Source organism: Falco rusticolus, chromosome 5, assembly GCF_015220075.1.
Source record: "Falco rusticolus isolate bFalRus1 chromosome 5, bFalRus1.pri, whole genome shotgun sequence".
NCBI classification, from domain to species: domain Eukaryota; kingdom Metazoa; phylum Chordata; class Aves; order Falconiformes; family Falconidae; genus Falco; species Falco rusticolus.
In genome coordinates, this window is record NC_051191.1 from 64,271,574 (window position 1) to 64,291,130 (window position 19,557).

The window sequence follows — 19,557 nt, forward strand, 5'->3', positions numbered from 1 at the left end:
GCTGCTGAGATCTTCAGAGTTACGTGTGCATGGCACAAAGCAGTGCTGTTTCACTCCATGACATAGCTCTGATGAATGCAGCTCAGATGAGTCTCACCAGCTTTGAGAGAAGCGGGGCATGTTGATCCAGGTGGACTGCTGTACCTCTTAACTTCCAGAACCTATACTATTTTCTCTAATCTGTGCTGTTCTGGTATACAGGTTCACTTGCAGCATCTATGTAACATAGCCCTACCCTGAGTCAAGTGCATGCAAAGCAGTCACCAGATTTCTTTAGGTAAAGTCAACCTGCCATTTTGATGAATGTTTTTAATCATTGGTGACTTTATCAGTTAAAGAAAATGCTTAAGAACATTCTACTGCTGAGTAATTCCTGAACCATGAATTACTTTGCATCTCACGTTTCAGATCAATATAGTAAAACAATACCAAAAGGTGTCTGTAGCACGGATTTACTAGGACTTATTTAACAGGCACTCCTGCAGATTAGCTTGTGTCACCACTGGCAGACCAAGATCTAGGCGCATGGAATTGTAGTTCCAATAGCAAGGAATCCTTCAGTATAAACAATGTGGGCCATTAAAGCTCCCTGGCATTTGATTATCATCAATTAGCAACTAAGTGAGGTAACATCTTATGCAGCAGACTCTTGGTATATTACACGCAGTGAAGGATAGCTCTCACTGTGGTGTTGAGACCACATGGGCTGGAAGGCACAGAGAGGAGGTCATCTTAGTTCAGACTCAGCTAAGTATTCAACTGTAGTCTACTGTAAAATCAGGTATCATTATTACAGCATTGCTGAAATAGTATGTTTGATGTTTAGCCCTGATCAGCACTGTTATCTGTACACAGGGCACCGAGGGATCCTTCGGCATTGATAATGAGGAGTATGAAGCTATGCCTGTGGAGGTGAAGCTATTACCCCGGAAACTCCGGTTCTTCTGTGATCCCACAATGAGAGAGCAGATGCTTCACGCAGCAGTACAATGAGAATTCATGTCAAAGGGGCCGGTGTTTGCCAGTCTTATCAGGGTCTCTTCGAGGCACACGAGACCTCACTAACTTGATTAACCCTGCCAGACTAATAAGCCATTTGGGTATTTTTATGCACAAGGTACTTCTATTGGAAGTGGCTGATTTGGTTAGTCTCTAAGGGGTTAAAAAAGCAAATGAAAATTCTGAGAAATGCATGTTAACTTGATGGCGTCTTTTTTTTTTTTTCCCCCAAAGAAGTCATCAGTGTTCCATTTACAGCACTGCAGGCTGAGTGCTGTATGCCAGATGCTACTGCTTTAATGCAATTGTATATTAAAGTGAAATGAAAGCACACTTGTCCTTGCGTTTTAACAGTTTAGATCTACTCTACCTATGTATAAATCTCACAAAACCTGGGATCTTGGGAAAAAAATATTTTGGGGGACTAATGCTAAGGAAGTCTATGAAATGTTGGAATTGCCACATAAAAACAGGTGGTTGGTTGCCTACAAATAAACAAGTTCAGTGATGCAAAGCTTCAGAGAAAGTCTAAAAATTCCCCATACATATATATATATATATGGATATTTATGGGTTTTTTTTAATCTTGCCAGATACAACAGCACAGTTCCAGTTAATAGTAGAAATATATTCCTTTGATGAAGTTTAGGTATATTACACAGACGCAAATTGGAAAATGGCATCACTGACCCAAAGCTGTATGAAGTACATGTGGAAAGACTCTTTAACAAGCCAAGTAAGTATTTTTCTGTAAGTATTCCTTTTATTCCTGTAGTAGTGTAACACAAATAAGAGCATCCAAATAACTTGTATTATTCATTGTGTCTGGTTGCTCTTCTTTAATGTAAACAACGCTCACCACTGCTTATGCAACCTACATCCCCTTGAGCCTCAGTACTGTAATTAGTTTTGTTGCTTTTCTGAACTTTTGTTTATAGTTTCGCTTTAATTGCTGGATGGAAATATTACTGACTTAGAAGGGCAACAGATAACCTTGCCTTATTATAACTTAGGAGTTCAGATGATTCTGCCTTGCTTACTGGAAGAAAAAAATTAATCCTTATTTTTCTGATGTTATTGTTGGTACGTAGTGTCCCTGTTACATTGTGATCTAGTGTAAATTCATCTGTTGATTCTTTGCTGTAATCAAAATAAGGACATTAGTGAATTGACTTCCAGCAGCTTTGTTAAAGACCGTGTCCTGGCTGCATGCTGCTGCAACAGCAGCCTCTGCTGGAGTCTTGCTAAAAGGAAAAAAGCTTTGGATGGAGAAGGAGGGTTGGTTTTCTGCAGGATGCTGGAACCAAATTGAATGCTGTCCCTTCCCTTGACTATACTGTGGAGAAACTTAATTACCTAAGCTACTGGGGCAAGCACTCATCCCTTTCTTAGCTAAGATCTAAGGGAGCAGAAGGCTGCTAGTTCTTTTTAATAGTTATGCTGGTGCTAGGGCCTGTGTTGTCTTTCTTTTATCTGCAGCAATTAAGAGTGCCCAGCAGCCCCCTGGGTCACTCTCTAAGGAACGTGTTGGCTGTGCTCTGCTCTTTTTGCTTGCCACAGAGACACCTGGAACGTTGCTCTGCAGCCACTGGCTCATTCAGAGTCAGTTCTCACTAGCTGAGTTTTTCCTCAGGCTGATGCTTCTGTAGTAAGATCAGCAATGTTTATTTGGGTTTTTTTCCTCTCAAGTGGCAGGAAACACAAGGCAGCAGCCATTTCAAAAAGGTAAGCTTTAATTGTATTAAAAAATACCCATGTTTTAGTAAGCAGTTTCTCTACACAGCCACAGGCCTATGGGAGCAATCACACATCTGCAAGATGCAAACAACATCAGAGCTGTTAGAACTACAACCAGCCTGCTGCAAGGGGCAAGATGATAAGAACTAACTTCTGATTCATCTGTACCATTTTACAGGGAAAATGACTAATTCTCTTCCATAGTATCAGACACATGGCTCCCATTGCAATGCGATTCCTTGCTTGAGGGTAGCCAGGAGCTCCCTTCAGAATTGGTATTGATGCTATTCTGATGTTAAAGTACCAAGGATCGTCTGAGACACAGGCTGATATTTAAATATTTGCATCAGCATAAGTTGAGTAGCTTGTATAAGTACCATTCAAGTAATTTTTCCCCCTCCTCTGCAGTTCAGAGGTCTTCTAGTATGGGGTGGTTCTAGATGTCTGAATTGTAATGTTCAGAGGGGCGGTGTGAGGAAAACATTACATAAAATAAGCAGGGGCTGAACCTGCTACCTACAGTGTTGAGGAAAGGATCAGTTCTCATGTTTCTGTCTGACAGCAAGACAACTTTCTTGGTACAAACTCCCAGAGAGCAAAGAGGAGTAGAATCCTAGGTCCCACTCACGAAAACACTTATCTTGGCTTCAACTTACAGTCTGTTCTAGAAGGGCTTAAAATACCGTAACATAAAAAGGAAAGATAACCTAATGATGGACCAGCCTAAGGCACCTGTTTATTTTCACCACAAGTAAATATTCCCATTTGAATGGTATTTTGCATTAACCAGGACCTGAAATCCTGGTTCACAGGCATTTACTACCCTCTGGTTTAGACAGACATACCATTCTGTTAAGTTAGTACATTCCAGTCCCCTGCATTTATGTTGCCTTCTCCCATAATCACGAGAACCACTAGCTTTGGGGGTTGGATGGAGAGGAGACCTCAACTAACTTACAAGCTAGGATGAGAGAGTTTGGGTTAGTATGCATGCTTTGTATCTAGACTTTTGCATTAGGACAGAGTGCTTTTGCCCTGCTATTCCAGAAACCACAGCCTTTCCACCTCCCGGAGCAAAGCATGCCTGTCCCTTGCATAGTCTCTCACCAAGAGGGCCACGGCTATTCCTAGCTTTTTGCCCATTAACTTCGGCAGTTCTTAAAATGGAAGAAGTATCACGGTAACGCTGCTTTACAGAGTAAGCTGTTCCGTAAGCTGCCTTCTCTTGAAGAGGTGATGGAACTTTCTTCTGCCTATAAGGATGCTGGATAGGCAAGCTCATCTCCTGTAACAGACGTCACCATTAGCTCTAACATACGTTGGAGTAACTACTTCATAGATGCTAGAAAAGAAGGATGTCTGCCAGACAAGTCTGAACTCCAAGGAAAAGGCCTTCCTCCTAATACCCATTATAGTTCTTAGCTGCGCTTGGCTTTACGCAGCTTGGCCTAACTTTGCAGTGGGAAGACTTCTGCATCATTGAAATGCCTGACAATGGTGTCCTTTGTTCAGATTGAAAATCTAGCTTTTACTTCTCTCTCCCAGGCTTTACCCTCCAATCGGATAGTGCCAGTAGTAATAAATTATTACGCGATTACACCTTTCTAGTGCAACTTGAGTTACGATGCCATTATGAAGCTCTTGCTCGCCTGTTTAAACTCGGAAGTACCAAATGAGAACCTGCTATGGCTATACTGTGTCTTGGGCGTTAAGAAAGAAACGTAACAGACTTGGTCTACCAGGGCACACTACACGGTGACTGTAACCACTGTTCAGCCTGGGCTCTGACCACAAGCAACCGACCAGAGGCATCACACCAAAGACATTAAAGGCACCACTGTAAAGGCAAAGTACTTCAAATGGAGAAGGGGATTTTTTAGTAATTAGCAATATCCTACCTTCTGCCACGCTTTTCTCTCTCTTTTAATTCAAAATACACCAAGTAACTGTCTCCCTTCCAGCTGCTAGTATTCAAAAAAGCAACTATTAAGTGTCAAGGAGGGGATTTTAAATGCCTGCACTGAACTGTTTCATCTTGAATTAAGTTATCTCCTGGAAAGATAAGATCCAGCTAAATTGGTTCCAAACAAAACCAGCCTGCTTGAACAAGCCTTCATGTCCCAAGCCGTAGCCATTTGTTTATATTATGTACCCACTTACCAAGGACTTTCCACATCTGTCTACAATAAAAGCAATGCCTACTAGAAAAGGAGAGTGCAGGTGGAAAGGTCTTTTGCAGCAAATCAAACAAGCTTAGGAAAGAGAAGTCTTTTTGTTCTGTTTCCTGTCTGGCAACTTTCTGACTTTTGTAGCAGTCACCTGCCAAGAGGGGCTGTAGAGAAGCAAAATTACAAGGAAGAGCAAAACATGCTGTAGCCATCCAGCTGGGATGTAGCACGGATGCTACTTTGACAGTAATCTGCTTGCTTTGATGCTCCTGTACCCACATGACTGCTAGCAACTGAAGACCTAGTTCCTGGAAAACAGAGGTTTATTAAATGTCAAATAGTAATTTCAGGAGGCTCTGCTTGGTAGGCTCTAGCAGTGCCGTCTAGTAGACCTGATGTTCTGACAGCGTGTGAACACAGCACTCTAATGCAGGGTGTTAGAAATCCTCTGAGTGCAGAGGCTTTAAAATTTCAATGACAAATTAAAGGTTTGTTTCTATTTAGTTCAGCAGAATTGCTACTCACATCGAAGAGAACAGAAAGTCATTAACAGCTGGCCACGGTTAAACTATGTAGCAAACCTGCAAGAAAATGAGAGGAAGAATTGCTAAAAAGCAGTTTCGGTTCCCTTTTTTGTATTTGAAGGAAGTTAAGTGACCAATACAGTGCCAGCTATACTTCCTCAGGGATCTTCACTGCAGACAGCGTGTTAAAACTGAAGTAGAAGTCAGAAAAAAGCATGGATGTTGTGGATCACTTTTATACTGGAGGTGTCAATTTACAAACAAAGCCTTTTCTTAAGGAAAAGAGACTAGTCTTTTCATTAAATGATATTCATCTCCATTTTTTTCTCCTCTTTCTCATTTTTTTCCCCAGCCTTCTAAGGATGATTATGTTACAGTTGTGAGCAGCTGGCAAAACAAGCAGCAGCATGTTTTATCTTGTACAAAAACATTCAAGCCCTGACAATGCAGGCAGGGGAGCAACTGCTCAGAGACAGGCAGATCACAGGAACATAATATGCTGAAGCTCATACCAATGAACTGTGCAAAAAGCCTTCTGAGGCTCCTGATCCCACACCTCAATAAAACCTCTGAATCCACAGCAAGCAAAACGACCCCTTTGCTGCAGATAGCCAGCCTTCAAGGAAAAACAGGACATGCCAGCCTCCTTCCTTCCAGGAGGAGACAACCCACAATGGGTCTACTTGGAAAGCATTTGCTCCCCTTCTTATTCAAAAGAATTAGCAGGTGAGACTTTGGTGGTTCACGCTGGGTCTCATCCTACAAAATGCTAGGATAAATGGATACATCAGCTACAGTTTGCATTTCTACAAACTGCAGAAAGCCTCTAAGGGTGCTGAAGTCTATTACGGTAGAAGCAGCAGCTAATTAGCTATAGCCACAGTTCAGGAAGAACAGTTGGCTTAGAGCTGATGCTACTACTGGCTGAAGGATTTTGGGCAAAGCAGCATGTCACACCTAGAACCCACAGTACCATTCCGGGATTTTACACAGCGAAGGGATTACGTTTTACTGGGACAGCCTTCCTGGAGGTAACCATGGGTCCTGCATGAACTGAATCCTATTCTTTCCACAGCACAAGAATAAGAAAACACTCTTCATCTGGTTCTACAGCTTCTCTGCCCAGGAAAAAAAAAAAGGCATGCTGTTAGACATTGCTTCTAGCAGCTGTGCCAGTTTAAAACATCAAACTTCAAGGGAACCTCCTGCAAACTGTGAAGCTGTTCTAGCTGAAAGGTCACATACCGCGCTCTGTCTCGCACTGAAAACCAAGGACAGCAGCAGGCAGTGCTGAAGGCTGCTTGACAAAAGGAGGATCAGCAGAAATGTTAAAGCAAAGGAGTGACAAGTACCATCTGCTACAAAGAAGGGCAAGTGACATCAGTTAAAGCATACTTATTCAACCCAATCCGGCCCAGCACCACCTGAGCTGAGGCCAGAGAACATAGTAACTGCAAGGCGGCTTAGTGATGTTGGTCCCTGCTAAATGAGAGACCATCTTGCTGGTTTGAAGATTTTATACCAAAGCAGCAGGTGTGAGGCAACCAAAAACCAGAGAAAGTGGTAGGAGGGATTAAGTACAGATGGTGCTCTTCTCCAGCTATGAGACAGGTAGGCTTAGTCTTTGCCAGTTTATACCGCTTCAAATGATGGAAGTGAAACTCTGCTGCTCCAGTAAGCAAAGTCATAAGATCTTGTAGCACCCCGGTATCACAGACTTGCTTCTGTCATTGATGAGGAGGGGTGACTTTAATCCAACTCGGCTGCTAAAAGTTGGGTGAGGGGTGTTCAAAGGAGTCCTGGGTTTTATCATTGGTTTAACTGTCCCCACCAATAAACGTAGTAGGACAGACGTTCTATGAGACTGGGCTGCTAACAGCCTGTGCCAAAACTCTCTTCAGTCCCCAAGTGGAAGAGGGGTGACAGGAGCGTTTTCCAGTCAAGTCTTGAGAGCTCAGCTACAGCATTTCACATCAAAGTGCTTTCCTGAAGTCTTCAGCCCTCAGGTATCCAGGCTAGGCCAAAACCCAGCTATCACTGGCAACACTGGCAACAGTGAGGATTGGTGCAAAGGTGCCACTGGTCCTATCTAAACAAAACAAACACAAATAAAAGAGAAAGGGAGATAGAAACAAACAAAAAAACCCCTGGAGCCAGGTACTCATTGGGAGGTCGAGGGAGAGAAAATAAAATCACATTTTGTTTTAAAATTATAAATACTCTCCATATAAAGTTATTAAATAACTGTGGTTGTGGTGAGTTCCAGTGATCCTCCTAAGCAGTGTCTGGTAGTCTTAAAGAAGTGATCTTTGCTCCCCATCTCTCTGGCTCTTGGTTTAAGTGCAGCAGGGGTTGTCAATGACTAGCATAACATCAATGCCATACACTTCCAGCAAGTCCATAAGGAAACTTCGATCCCCTTGGGGATCCAGGCCCATGCCTCGTGCGTGGTCAGCTGTCAGTGTCTTGTCCTGGCTAGCCGACACCTCCATCAGTGTCTGAAATATGCGGTTGTTCTGCTCCATGAAAAACCTGTAGGATAAAGTCAGCTAAGATGATGGCATTGGACTCCCAAAAACATAGCATATTTACCAAACAGGCCGCAGAGCCCCAGAACTACCTTTACCACCCTTTAATCACAGATCCCACCTCCTTGGGTGACACTGCAGTAGTTTTCTCTCAACCCTGTGGATGGCCCAGAGTAAACAAAGATAAAGCAGTAACTTCTAATTTACAGCAGTGCTTCTCTGGCTGATTTATGGCCGGCTTCACTCTTCAGAAGCAAGCCATCTTACCAGCTAACGTGTACTTTGTGGTAACCAAGCGGTTACCTGTCAGACCTACAGCTCCTATAATGCAAAGGAGGACACAGTGTTGTCATCCAACCAAGGCGGCACTGGGTAAATAAATTCTCTATTACCGGCACAGAATACAGCAGTGAGAGCTACTTCTTACCTAGTGCTTTCCTAGGAACATGCAAGGCTGTTCAGAAAGAGCTCTGACTACAACTGTGCAGCTCAACGACCACAGCTCTGCCCTGACAGCCCTTCACACGCCTTCATCCCATTACTTTTCACCTGCTGCAGACTGTGAACAATGGCAGCAGGCAGTGAAGGGCTTCAGAGGTGGCAGAGTTGGTTTTCATGTAATTCCATACCTCATACTCTACACCCAGTTCTGATTCGTCTGCCAAGTACAAAGCCAGCCACATCAACGGGCCAGTCCTTCACACGCAGGTCTTATCTCACCGCTGTACCACCCACAGTATGGTACAGTGCCCGCTTCCCATGGACACCGTCCTTCCCTGAGCCAAATCTGGCATGAAAAGTCCTGTACAGCTTATGTTTTCAAAAATGGGAGGGGATTCTTGCATTTCTAATTGTGTTTTTAAAATACTTCTCCCTCCCAGCATTCAAAGAGACCCCAGTGGACACTAATACGGCTGCATTCGGATCCTCAAACTGAAAGGAAGATCATCTGAAGAGGAAGAGCCAGTTTGGTTCCTGGATCCCTAGTGGAAGAGTGCTGACTATGGAATTATGTTAATGATGATATTTCATAATACGCCAAGCAAGTGCAACACGAAATCAGTGAAAGAGACTCCCTAAACCTAACAGTGACCAACTAAGTATTAGAGGTAGCCACTCACAAGATGAAAAGGTCCTCTTCACAGGAGCTACAATCCTCACCCACTTCTTGAGAATACATTAACATCTGCCTGAGAGAAGGGAGACAGTTTAATTGCACATACCTAAGTGAACCTCAAAGTGTTTTGAGAAGACAAGGTTTACGACTAAAAACTTCACATCCATTTCTTGAAGACCAATCAGACTAAAACTGTTGCCCCAGTCTTTATAAGGCACTGGACTAGAAAGCAGGCCATTTTCAGTTCTACTGATCAGTGGTGAACCAATGGTGAGTCATGACCTCTGATTCTCTTCCTGCCTTCTATCTGCTCGATCAGCTCACTGACAGTGACCACATGTGTGCAGAGTGCGCAGGGGCTCTCGTACCAGTCAGCAACAGTGGAACCAGAATCACAAAGAGATGAGCTGAAGCAGTGGGAAACTTTGAAAATACTAAGACAAGAAGGAAAGCACAGAGGAGCAGTGTCCTCTTTATCCCACATCACACTGCTCTCCTATCAGGACCAGGACCACCCAGATGTCTATTATTACCTCTGGTCATTGAGCCGTCGGTACTTCTCCTTGTCGGCATTGTTAATTTTCAGGAGTGGTTGCAGATGCTCGTGATGTGTCTTCACATTCTGGTTGTCCACATAGACATCATAGAGATCCCGTTTCTCCTCAAAGATCTTTTCTGTTGTACCTGCCAAAATCAGAGATTTTCAGAGCAGCTTGTTGCTTTCCCAGAAGACCAACTGTTCACTCCTGCTTTTGTAGTTAGTCATTCCATGCACATCCTATTTCTCAGCAGTTTCATTCCACAGTCTGGTGTCTCAAGACATCTTGCAGCCTGAAGTTAAAAACGTCACACCTAATCCATCATACTTACAGGCCACATATGATACTTCTGTCTCCAGCATTTCTATGTCTGCCACATTCACATAGAAGAATGGTTTGGACTCTGGGACAGTTCCTCCAAGACCGGGCAGAGAAACATTGGCAAGGCAACAGCAGCAATACACTGCGGACAAGAGAAGTACATCCTGAGATGCTTTCAGTATTCCCTCAAGGGCATTCTGAACCACACTTACCCAGTTCTCCCGCACACTTCTATGAAAGCAACAGTCAGAACTTTGAAATGCCTCTGAACACCAGAACTTCTCAAGTGGGGACATCCTATTTCAGATAGGAAATAATCAGTTCTCCCATAAAAATCCCTGTGCTCACAGGAACTGCGTTTGACATGTCAAGTATGTCCTTGCCCAAAAGGCCTAAATAAAAGCTTTTTGTAGGAAACAGGTAAATGCAGGCTGAACGGTATCTTCACAAGGAATGGTTGCGATGGATTTTGAAGACCTGCATGATGTCTATCCCCTCAGTACCCACAAGCATTTCTGCAGTGCTTCAGCCCACTAGATCAGAGCTCTGTGGTGTCCCTGGAAACATACCTCTATAGCAGACAACTCCAACTGGGGGCGGTGAAAATATCAATATGCGCTTGCGCAGCAGGGCAAACTTCCAGAGGACAAGGATCTGCTCACCGAAGAATTTGATGAACTGAGACATACAGCCAGCAGGGTGTGTGATCTGCAGGTGGAGGGAAAGGGAAGAAAACAGCTCAGAGGTGAAACAGGGACACACGCACAGATGCTAAGTTTAAATGTGGGAGCAAGACGAGCACACAGCAATGACAGAACTGCAGCTTGTAACAGTTCAAGTAACAAAGTCTTATCTAAAGCAGCCTACAAAGCACCAGTGGCTGCTTACATAAAGCATGAGACACCAGCAAGGAGCAGCACACTGCCTATTCCTGCAAGTCTCAGAGCACCCGCCTTACCTTCATCTCTGGGTACATGTATCTGTGGATGGATGGCAGCCAGTGGACAGGTTGCTGGGAGGTGGGAGTGCCCTTGCTGTCAGGGAGAACTCCTTTCTTATCATCATAGAACGCCTCTAGATGGGAGTAGTGCCCTGGCATCTCCAGCTGGTGTCTGGAAAAGAAAGTGAAAAACGGGAGACCTATAGTGTCTCCAGACTCTGCTTATGCAGTGCCTTGCCCCCAGCCAACATCTGCTTTTTCAGCTAGCGAAGGACCCCTGGGTGCCTCAGTTGCACAGACTTAACCAGGAGGGCAGCCAAAGCATCAGGAGTAACGCCATCTTTTAGTGCAGCCAGAGAACACGGGCAGGCCTGAAGCAGAAAGCGAGCTGATGTATGCAGAGTACCGATCCCATTTTCAGTATGCTCAGGTACAAACAGCTTTCCCTTCTACCATCACCATTTTCCCTGCCAGGTCCACTCAACACAGCTGAAGCACACACCTAGCCAGGATGACCATCACAGGTTTAGAAGTCTTCTGTGAGCCCTCAGTAAAATGGTTTTCAGAAGGAGAAAAGAACTTCTTGTCCTCTCAGTTCTCCCCCTTGACACTTACGTCCCCACAAAATAAGTAGGGTTTGGATAGCATCTGACTAGGCTGGTAGCAATGAACAGACTGCTGCTAATCAGTTCCTCACCTCCTTCCCATTGAGAACCTGTAACTCCTTCTGGAGTAGTCGTCATTCAGGGAAATCACAGCTCAGCACTGTAGCCAAATTCTCACTCACACCTACAACCGCTCCCCATCGAGGCAGCGTTACCTCTTCCCAGGGAACTTACCTGACCTGATTCTCTAGGAAGTGCATGTACCTATACAGCAGGGTGTAGGAAGGAGAGAGAATCCCCACGGACTTCATGCGGGCACCACGCTCTAACTCACTCTCCACAGGCATGTTGGCAAAGCAGGCCAGGCCAAAACAGAGCCCTTTCCGGAAATAACTGGAAACAAATGTTTGACAGAAGGGTTAATGTTAAAGAGAGGGAAAAGGAAGAAAGGAAGGTAACTGACTGCTTAAAATACTGATTTGGGAACACCGTTCCTTCTTTAAGGAACTCCCTGAAACCCCACCATGCTATCTGAAGGGCTGACGACAGGCCTTGGGTGTCCCAAATCTTCTCAGGAATAAGCCAGGACATTTAAGGCAAGAGTTCCTAGAAGTCCCCACTAAAGCCCCTACCAGCCACGTCACAGGCTGGTAAGGAATGCAAGTAAGGTAAGAACTTGAAAGGAAGACCAGCAGAGGATGCAGGACGCAGTCAGCGCAGTGCCCTTCTTCCAAGGAAGAAAAGCCTGCAGTGCGTGAAGTTCTGAGTATAGTTACCTAGTTATATTTTGGGTGCCATCGTGGTGAAGCATACTATAGCCGAGTGCAAGGGTTCAGTTCATGTGCCTTTGAGAAATTAACTTATTCCCGACTAAAAGCAATTGTGACGCTGCAATGCCTTGCAAAACATTGCTGCATTGCAACACTGGGTTAGTAAAAGGATGGGAACACAGAAAATTCCTAGCTTATGTCTTTCCACTGAAGGAGCCAGCAAACAAGAAAGTGAAAAGGGACTGTTTATTACAACATTTAAAGGATCCAAGAGCACTGGCAGAATTAAAAACTTTTTTCCCCAAGTCCAGTTCCTGCAAAATACTTCCCATTTCACAGTTCTACCATTCTTTCCCCTTCACCCTAGGCTTCTGCTGACAGTCCCAATAGTGGCAGTGCAGGCTGATTTGCCCAATATGCACTAAAATTTGCACACCACTGAGAACCTGGCCTGCCCTGCTCACCAGTTGACCTCCACTAGCAAAACTGTCATACGGCAGATCCCTACAGCTAGCTGGTACTTTGTATGATGTTGAGAGTATCTGAAAATTACCTTTGGCTCAGCTAGATACGCTTTAGCAGCACATTTATGCAGGAACTTGACTCCACATATTATATTTTTCTTGCATATTTTGAATTAAGGGGTGGTGGTGTAGATGTACAGCTAGGAGAAAGAAGTAGTAATATAGCTCAGACATACTCACATAAAATCTGACTGGATTTTGTGAGACCCGCTTGCCATGGATTTGAATTCCACGCCTTCCAAATCAATATCTTGGGGTAAACACCACTCCACCATGTTGCCTGCAGAGAAGCAGATTTGTTTGGCTGAACTTGAACACAGTACTCATTACTAAAGGGCAAACACCAACAACGGCAAGTTGTTGCTGTTACATCACTGGGTGCCAGTAACAGTGCACTAACGCAACTCCTGAACTCCTAAACTGTCACAGACAGCAGCTGACATACTATAGTCCACACATCTCTTGTAAACGTTACTTGTTGCGGCACAACTCCCAGAAACTGCAGGACTTTTGGAGCCATTTCTGAAGCTAGCACTTTTTGTGGGTTTATCCTTTATAAAATTAATGACAGAGCGGCTACAATTTTACCTGACAGTGGATAGGCTACGGTATTGACACTTACACTCAGGCCGTCTACACAAGTATCTGATACAGAACAAACCCAAAGTATAAACTACTGCTCTTTAGGATGAGTTTCTGTGACAGCTCATACCACCATCGGTTTTGTCCTTTGGCTGTGCTTGGCAGTGCTGGTCAAACAGGGACCCCTACACCAACATCCCAGTCATCACTACTTCCCTGGAATCTCTCATATTTTGTCTAGAATAGGAGGAGTTAGCTGAAGCTTTATGTGGAGGCTGAGGTGATCCAAGTACTGCAACACGTTTGTGCATGCTAGAATAACCAAACAAAAAAGCAGATAAATTACAAGCTAGATCAAGATTAGTGAACATCTGTCACCTGCCAACCCAAGCAGAAAGCATGCAGTTGTTCAGGGGAAAAGGCCACCTGAGAAGCCTGATCCTGGAACAAACGAGACCAGAGAAGTCACAACAAGTCCCTAAAGCCAATGAAGTCCTGCTCTGCCACTGACAAGCTTACCACAGACAAAAAAGGGGACGTCTCATGCCTTCCCACACCAGCACTTCAGAGCCTAAGCCGCTCATCTGGACACTCCCACTGAACCAAGATATGCTCCAGATCTGCCCACTGAGTTTCTGTTCTCTGTCAGCCTGCCCATACCAACAGCATTTGAAGTAACGTGGCTTACTTTTATGTAGGTAAACGTAAAAGTTTACGTTACAGTTAAGTCATGTTTATGTAAAAAGTTACAAACATTCTCCAATACAATGCAATGGCAGATGCAGCCCAAAGATGCTTTCTACTGGTACAGTCCTTCCCCTGCCCTTTGGGATAAGCATCCCACTGTGCTTGCACAGACAGGGCACATTTGGAAGGGCCTTACACTCAGCTGAGAGAGATATCTGAATATGACGCCTCATTTCTGAAGCCTGTCTTTTGTTACTCATACTGCACAAGTATATGCATGCACTCTCGCACAGGAATTATGCTTAGCTACTGACATTTAAATAGGCTATTTTTCTTCTCACACAGCTACTGCATTCAGCAGACCTTCCCCAACCTTGCCTAGCAAGGACTTCAAAAAAACCCAACACTGTTAAGCGTGGCAACAAGAGAAGTTTTACATTCAACTAACCACTTCTAGCCCAGAAGTAGACCTCTCCCGCAGAGCCAGGCTGGCTGGGGAGCAGCAGCAGCCTCGTGACCCTGAGCACAGCTCTGTGCAATCACACGCAAAACCACAGAGCTCTGCTGTAAAGCATCTTCGCCTCTGAGGCGTGTGAAAGGCTGGCAGAGAAAGCCAGTGACATCATGCCAGCCTGCGCGGTCCCCTGTAGGTTTTGCATATTATATATAGATGTTGGCTTTTGTTGTTTGGGGTTTTTTTGTGTGTGTGTGTGCTTGGTGTTTTTTTTAAAGGCACAAGACCCTTCCTTGAAAGAGTGAGGAACTCAACTCTTAAAGACTGTTGCCTCTTAACCACAAAGTTGTGGTTAAGGCCAGATCCACTTTTAAGTCTTGCATCGCAGAGAAAACACTTACTGGTCATTACCTATAGATTAACAGATCAATACGCAAGAGTGCCATCAAACAAAGGACACTGTTTTACTTTGTTCAGTTTAGTCACAAACACTACTGTCAGGTATAATATCCATTATAGAGGTGTTGAAGCGGACATGGCCCAAACAGCATCTGTTCTGCAGCAGTAAGTAAGGACAAGATGCCTTGAAACAGATCTTTACCCTACATGTAACCACAAAACCAACTCACATACCATGCAGCTATTTTTTTCTTTCTGGGATCTATCACAAGCAACCCACACCTGTGCTCCTGGCTGTTCCTCACGTCACTTTGCCCTATGAACATACGGGCGACGTGGCAGTCAGAGAACAAACATGGAGATAAGAAAAAAAATTAAGAGTCAGTCTGGTGAAACAGTAGAGCAAACAAAGGAGAAACTTCATCCAGATGCAATAGCAATTGCCAGCCTGCCTGAGAAACCAGAGGAGGAAGGAGCGAGTAGTGAACAAAAACAGGAAGCGTTACCCTTCCCCATGCAGAAAGCAGCTCTCGTGCACACAGGAAACTTTCCAAGTGAGAGTTACCCAGCATTAGAGAGCGGGCAAGTGGTTTGCTGAAAGTCAGATCTCTTGGGAGCTATCTCCCAGCTCCAGACCAGGTAAGAACCAGCACTCTCTTTCTGGTGTGCAAGGTTAAGGACATTCTTTCTCTTATTTCCCAAGATCTTTAGTCCCCAGCTGTGCAATGTTACCATGTCGTGGCAGGAGAGAAGCACAAAGTGTGACCTAGCCATCACACTGGCTCCGTTTCCTGTATGGAAGCAATGTGGGACAGAAAAATGGGGTATTTATATGTCGACTGGTGTAAAGTGGATTACTTCCCTCTGTTCCTTCCATTACTCACACGACGCTGTAAGCCAACAGACTGTGAAACCTCAACAAGGTTGACTACCATCATCATCTCCATCGCAGAAAAAGGGCTAAGAAGGTTCAGCCTCTTTTTGACTGTTGTGATCTGACAGAGTTGATATGGCCATGGACTTTGCTTCCTCTTTCTTTATCTCCCTCTCAAAGCAAAATTCATTGTTCTATTTTTCCCCCCACAACTTTTCCCCCAAGACAACTGTGACTCTTGGACAGCACACATGCTCAAACCTAACACCAAGTAAGTCACACCTACCAGATGTATCCCCATTGCTGCCCAAGATAGTGCTGGGTCTCCTGTTATGCCCTGCCCAAGGGAACACCTGCACTAGGAAATTCAGCAGCCTCACCGTGCTCTTTAAGGGGCAGTGTTTGCGCTCATCCGGTGCTCGTGCTGTTTGAAGTGCATCCCCAGCTCGTCACTCCGTGAAGGAGGGGACTGCCAAAGGGCAGGGAGCAACAATCAGATGGCACAGTTGGCTCCAGGGCTGCCACCATTCTGCACTTAATTTACAGCTCACTTTCTGCATTAGCGCCAAAGCCATGTTTGTAATAGTGGTAAAAAGAACTTCTCAAGTGCCACAGGGTTCACCATGCTGGAGGCAGGGACAGCACCACTGATTTAGTAACTGCCTCTTACATTTGGCCACTCACAAGAGCATTGACAGAGTCCCAAGGACACTGGAACCATAAGAGTAGCCTAGCAACCCCGTAACCCACCTGCATAAACTGTTCACGTGCAACTGCCAAGATACAACGAGCTTGTCTGCTTCAAGCCCTTCTAAATTTCGGAGGAAAGCTGTTACATTTTGTATCAGTGTAGTAACCACTCCATCCTTCAAAAGTAAAACATCTCTCACCCCAATCGCTTGCCTGTATTCGAGTAGATGTTACCTGGCACAACTACCCTCCCAGCCACCACCAGAACTTTTGCCTTTCACATGCCTGAGCAAGCTACCAAAGGAAGTCTGCTGTGCTTTTCCTCGCCAGGATCAAGCAGGTTTCCAGCTCAGACACTGACTGGATGATCTCCTTTAAGTCACACACAAGAAAAGGTATCCTTATGAACATTACGGAAGTCCTTCACGCCATCTGATGTGGCTGACCCAGGATTCCCATATCCTCTTTCTGACCCTAGGAAGTTTTGCACCACTACAGATTCAAGATCTTTTTTCCAAGCCCACATCCTCCACAGGGCACTTTGCCTTCCACCTGTGAAGCTGACCTTTGTTGATATGTTCCCGACAGTCCTATCATGCTCCTTACATTCAACATCCATGCTGAGTAGCAGCAGGACGCTACACCTTCCTGGACTTGACAGACTACTCCAAGGCTGATGACACCCAGCATTAACTGCGCATCAGATGTGAGAAGAGCTGTTTCCCAACTTGCCCTGGACTTCATTCAAAGCAACAGCTGGTTCAGACAAACTCCTGAGAAAGCTCAGCTTTCTGCCAACCAAGAAAATCTCACCATTTCATAGATGGCATATGCTCTCAGATTGGAAGACAACCTGCTGTTGCTGCAGTCATCCGGACTCCTCCATGTTTTGGATACTTACGAGGAACACCTCTTCCTTCCATCTCCTGCTGGAAAGATGACATCCAATCTCATTTCAGATTTTGATGAGTCAAGAGTTTCTGACCTCTGGACTGAAGACACATCTCTCTGGTGCAGTATGAGACAGGTAACTTCTTGAAAGCCCCTTGGTGTTTCAGGACGTAGCAGCCATGCTGTTTAGCAGTGTGCATTGCTGACAGCTCATCACACTTGGGGCTCCGTTCTCTTCACAACTTCCTTGGGATTTTCAGTTCAAGACCAGAATTCAGTCTTCACTATCAGAGGTCCCCTGTGAACATGATGTCCGCTACCTCTCCCTTGCATTGAAGAGCCTCACTGCACTTCCCACTGTGCTTCTCAGAGCTCTTTCCTGTCTCTAGGACTTTTGCTATGGATTTGCTAACAAAGCATCTGCCCACAAAGGAAAGAGGCGTTCGCTCCCAGATCTGGATGCAGATGGACTCCTGCACGTCCCAAGCTATTTCCTGAACTCTCTGACTGTACCAAGACTTTCAGCTATGCCCCACTCTTGCCTTTGCATGCCAAACTGCTGCCAGGCAGCCAAAAGACCCAAGAATCTGGCTTGGGACATCAGACCCCTAAGCAGACGTGAAGTGGGTGCTAACTTTCTACCTGTGTCATAACGTCCTGTTTTCGTGGATACCGCTAGAGCAGCAAGACTACGAAAACAAAGTTCTTTTCTGAAATGCTGAATTACAGACTTTAAAAGAATAACCTCTGTCAGTAAAAGAAGTGATACAGCGCCAAAGACCAACAGCGACGAGGGAGACAGATATGGTAGTGAGAGGTGGAAAATGCATTCCCTTGCCCCTCTCCTCTGCCCTCCTGGACCGTAGCACAGCAAAGCATCAGGAGTCCCAGAGATCCCACCAGCAGCCAGCCTCTGAACACAGTCAGCAAGAAACACACAGCCGAGCTGCTGCTGCTGGGGACCATGCCCTGCGCACCTGCCAGATTTACACCTGCCATAACACCCACGCATCGCCCACGGCCGCGGGCAGCTCTGCGCCGTGCCACCGAGACAGCGGGATGCTCTCAGGACGCTGCTAACAGGTTGGTGGCCCCGACGGCACCGGGCAGGGGCTCAGCCCGAGGCCTGGGCGCAGTGCAGGGCGCAGGGGGTGCCCCAGGGCCACCCCCCGCACCCCGGTCCCGTGTCCCACCGTGGAGCCGAGCTACGAGCGTCCCTGCCCAGGCCACCGGCTCTCCTCAGAGCGGCACCTTCCTCCCGTCCCAAGTTCTTCTCGGCGGGACGGAGCCCAAACGCTCCCCCCTCGCGCTCCGCCCCGCAACCCCCGCGGCTCCCGGTCCCCCGGCGCACGGCGCTCCCCGGCAGGCCGGCGGGGGTACGGGGGGCCCGCAGCCGTGCCGCGACGCCGCGGGTCCCCGCGGGGGCAGAGGGCTCCGCAGGCCGCTCTCCCCGGGCCCGGCGGCGCTGCCCCCGGAGCGGAGGGGGCGCGGCCCCCGCGGGAGGCGGGACGCGAGCGGCGGGACCGCAGCCCGGCCCCGGCCCGCATCCATCTTACGCCAGCGGCACCGGGGAGCCCCAGGCCCGGCCCCTGCAGGCCCCGGCCCGGCCCCCCACGCCCCGGCCCGGCCGCCCCCGGCGCCCCTCACCCGTGCGGGGGTCGAAGGTGACCACGAAGACGGCCACGATCTGGTCCTCCTCCGCCTCCGCCCGCGGCGGCCCCGCCGCCTCCGCCGGCCCCGCGCCGCCCCACGGAACCGCGCTCCAGCCGCCACCGAGTCGCCGCCCGCCGCCGCCGCCCGCCTCGGCCGCGGGCGGCGGCGCCGACACGGCGGGGCCCTCGGCCCAGAAGAGCAGCGGCGCCTCGTCTGCGCGCTCCACCATGGCCGCGGCCCCCCGCCCGACGGCGCCGCGCCGAGCCCAGCCGCGCCGCGCCGCACCGCACCCCCCGCGCCGCACCGGCCGCCGGCGGGGGGCGGCTCCGGGGCGGGGACGGGGGCGCGGAGGCCCCGCCCCGCCGCGGAGGGGGCGGGGCCGGGCGGGCGAGCGGGGGCGGGGCCGCGGTTCCGCGGGGGTCGCGGGCGGGGGCAGGGGAAGCAGCCGGAGCGGCCCCCGGGGTGGCGGCGGGGTCTCGGCTCCCGTGCGGTGCGGTGCGGTGCCAGCTCCCGCGGAGCGCGGCAGGAGCAGGGGTCCCTGAGGCGAGGCGCCGC

The 19,557-nt window shown here is 47.4% G+C and overlaps 2 protein-coding genes across 3 annotated transcripts in view; one reads left to right on the plus strand and one right to left on the minus strand.

Moving 5' to 3' along the window:
• Nucleotides 1–1,330, plus strand: part of AGK (acylglycerol kinase) — a 37,718-nt gene extending 36,388 nt beyond the window's left edge. Inside the window, exon 15 of the mRNA XM_037387846.1 lies at nt 856–1,330. Coding sequence (XP_037243743.1) covers nt 856–993 — 138 coding nt within the window. The 3' untranslated portion in view covers nt 994–1,330. The remainder of the gene's footprint in view (nt 1–855) is intronic.
• On the minus strand, nt 1,226–19,309 carry DENND11 (DENN domain containing 11). 2 transcript variants are annotated; one of them, XM_037387845.1, is made up of 9 exons: nt 18,997–19,309; nt 12,953–13,052; nt 11,743–11,871; nt 10,892–11,045; nt 10,503–10,641; nt 9,944–10,075; nt 9,607–9,757; nt 9,078–9,146; nt 1,226–7,960 (listed from the first exon to the last, which is right to left on the minus strand). In XM_037387845.1, exons 1-9 carry the CDS (start codon nt 19,229–19,231, stop codon nt 7,765–7,767), a joined length of 1,305 nt encoding a protein of 434 aa, XP_037243742.1. In that variant the 5' UTR covers nt 19,232–19,309; the 3' UTR covers nt 1,226–7,764. The 2 variants fall into 2 exon arrangements, with proteins under 2 accessions (XP_037243742.1, XP_037243740.1); XM_037387843.1 differs by having other exon boundaries at nt 11,713–11,871.
• Between the last annotated feature and the right edge of the window lie 248 nt (nt 19,310–19,557).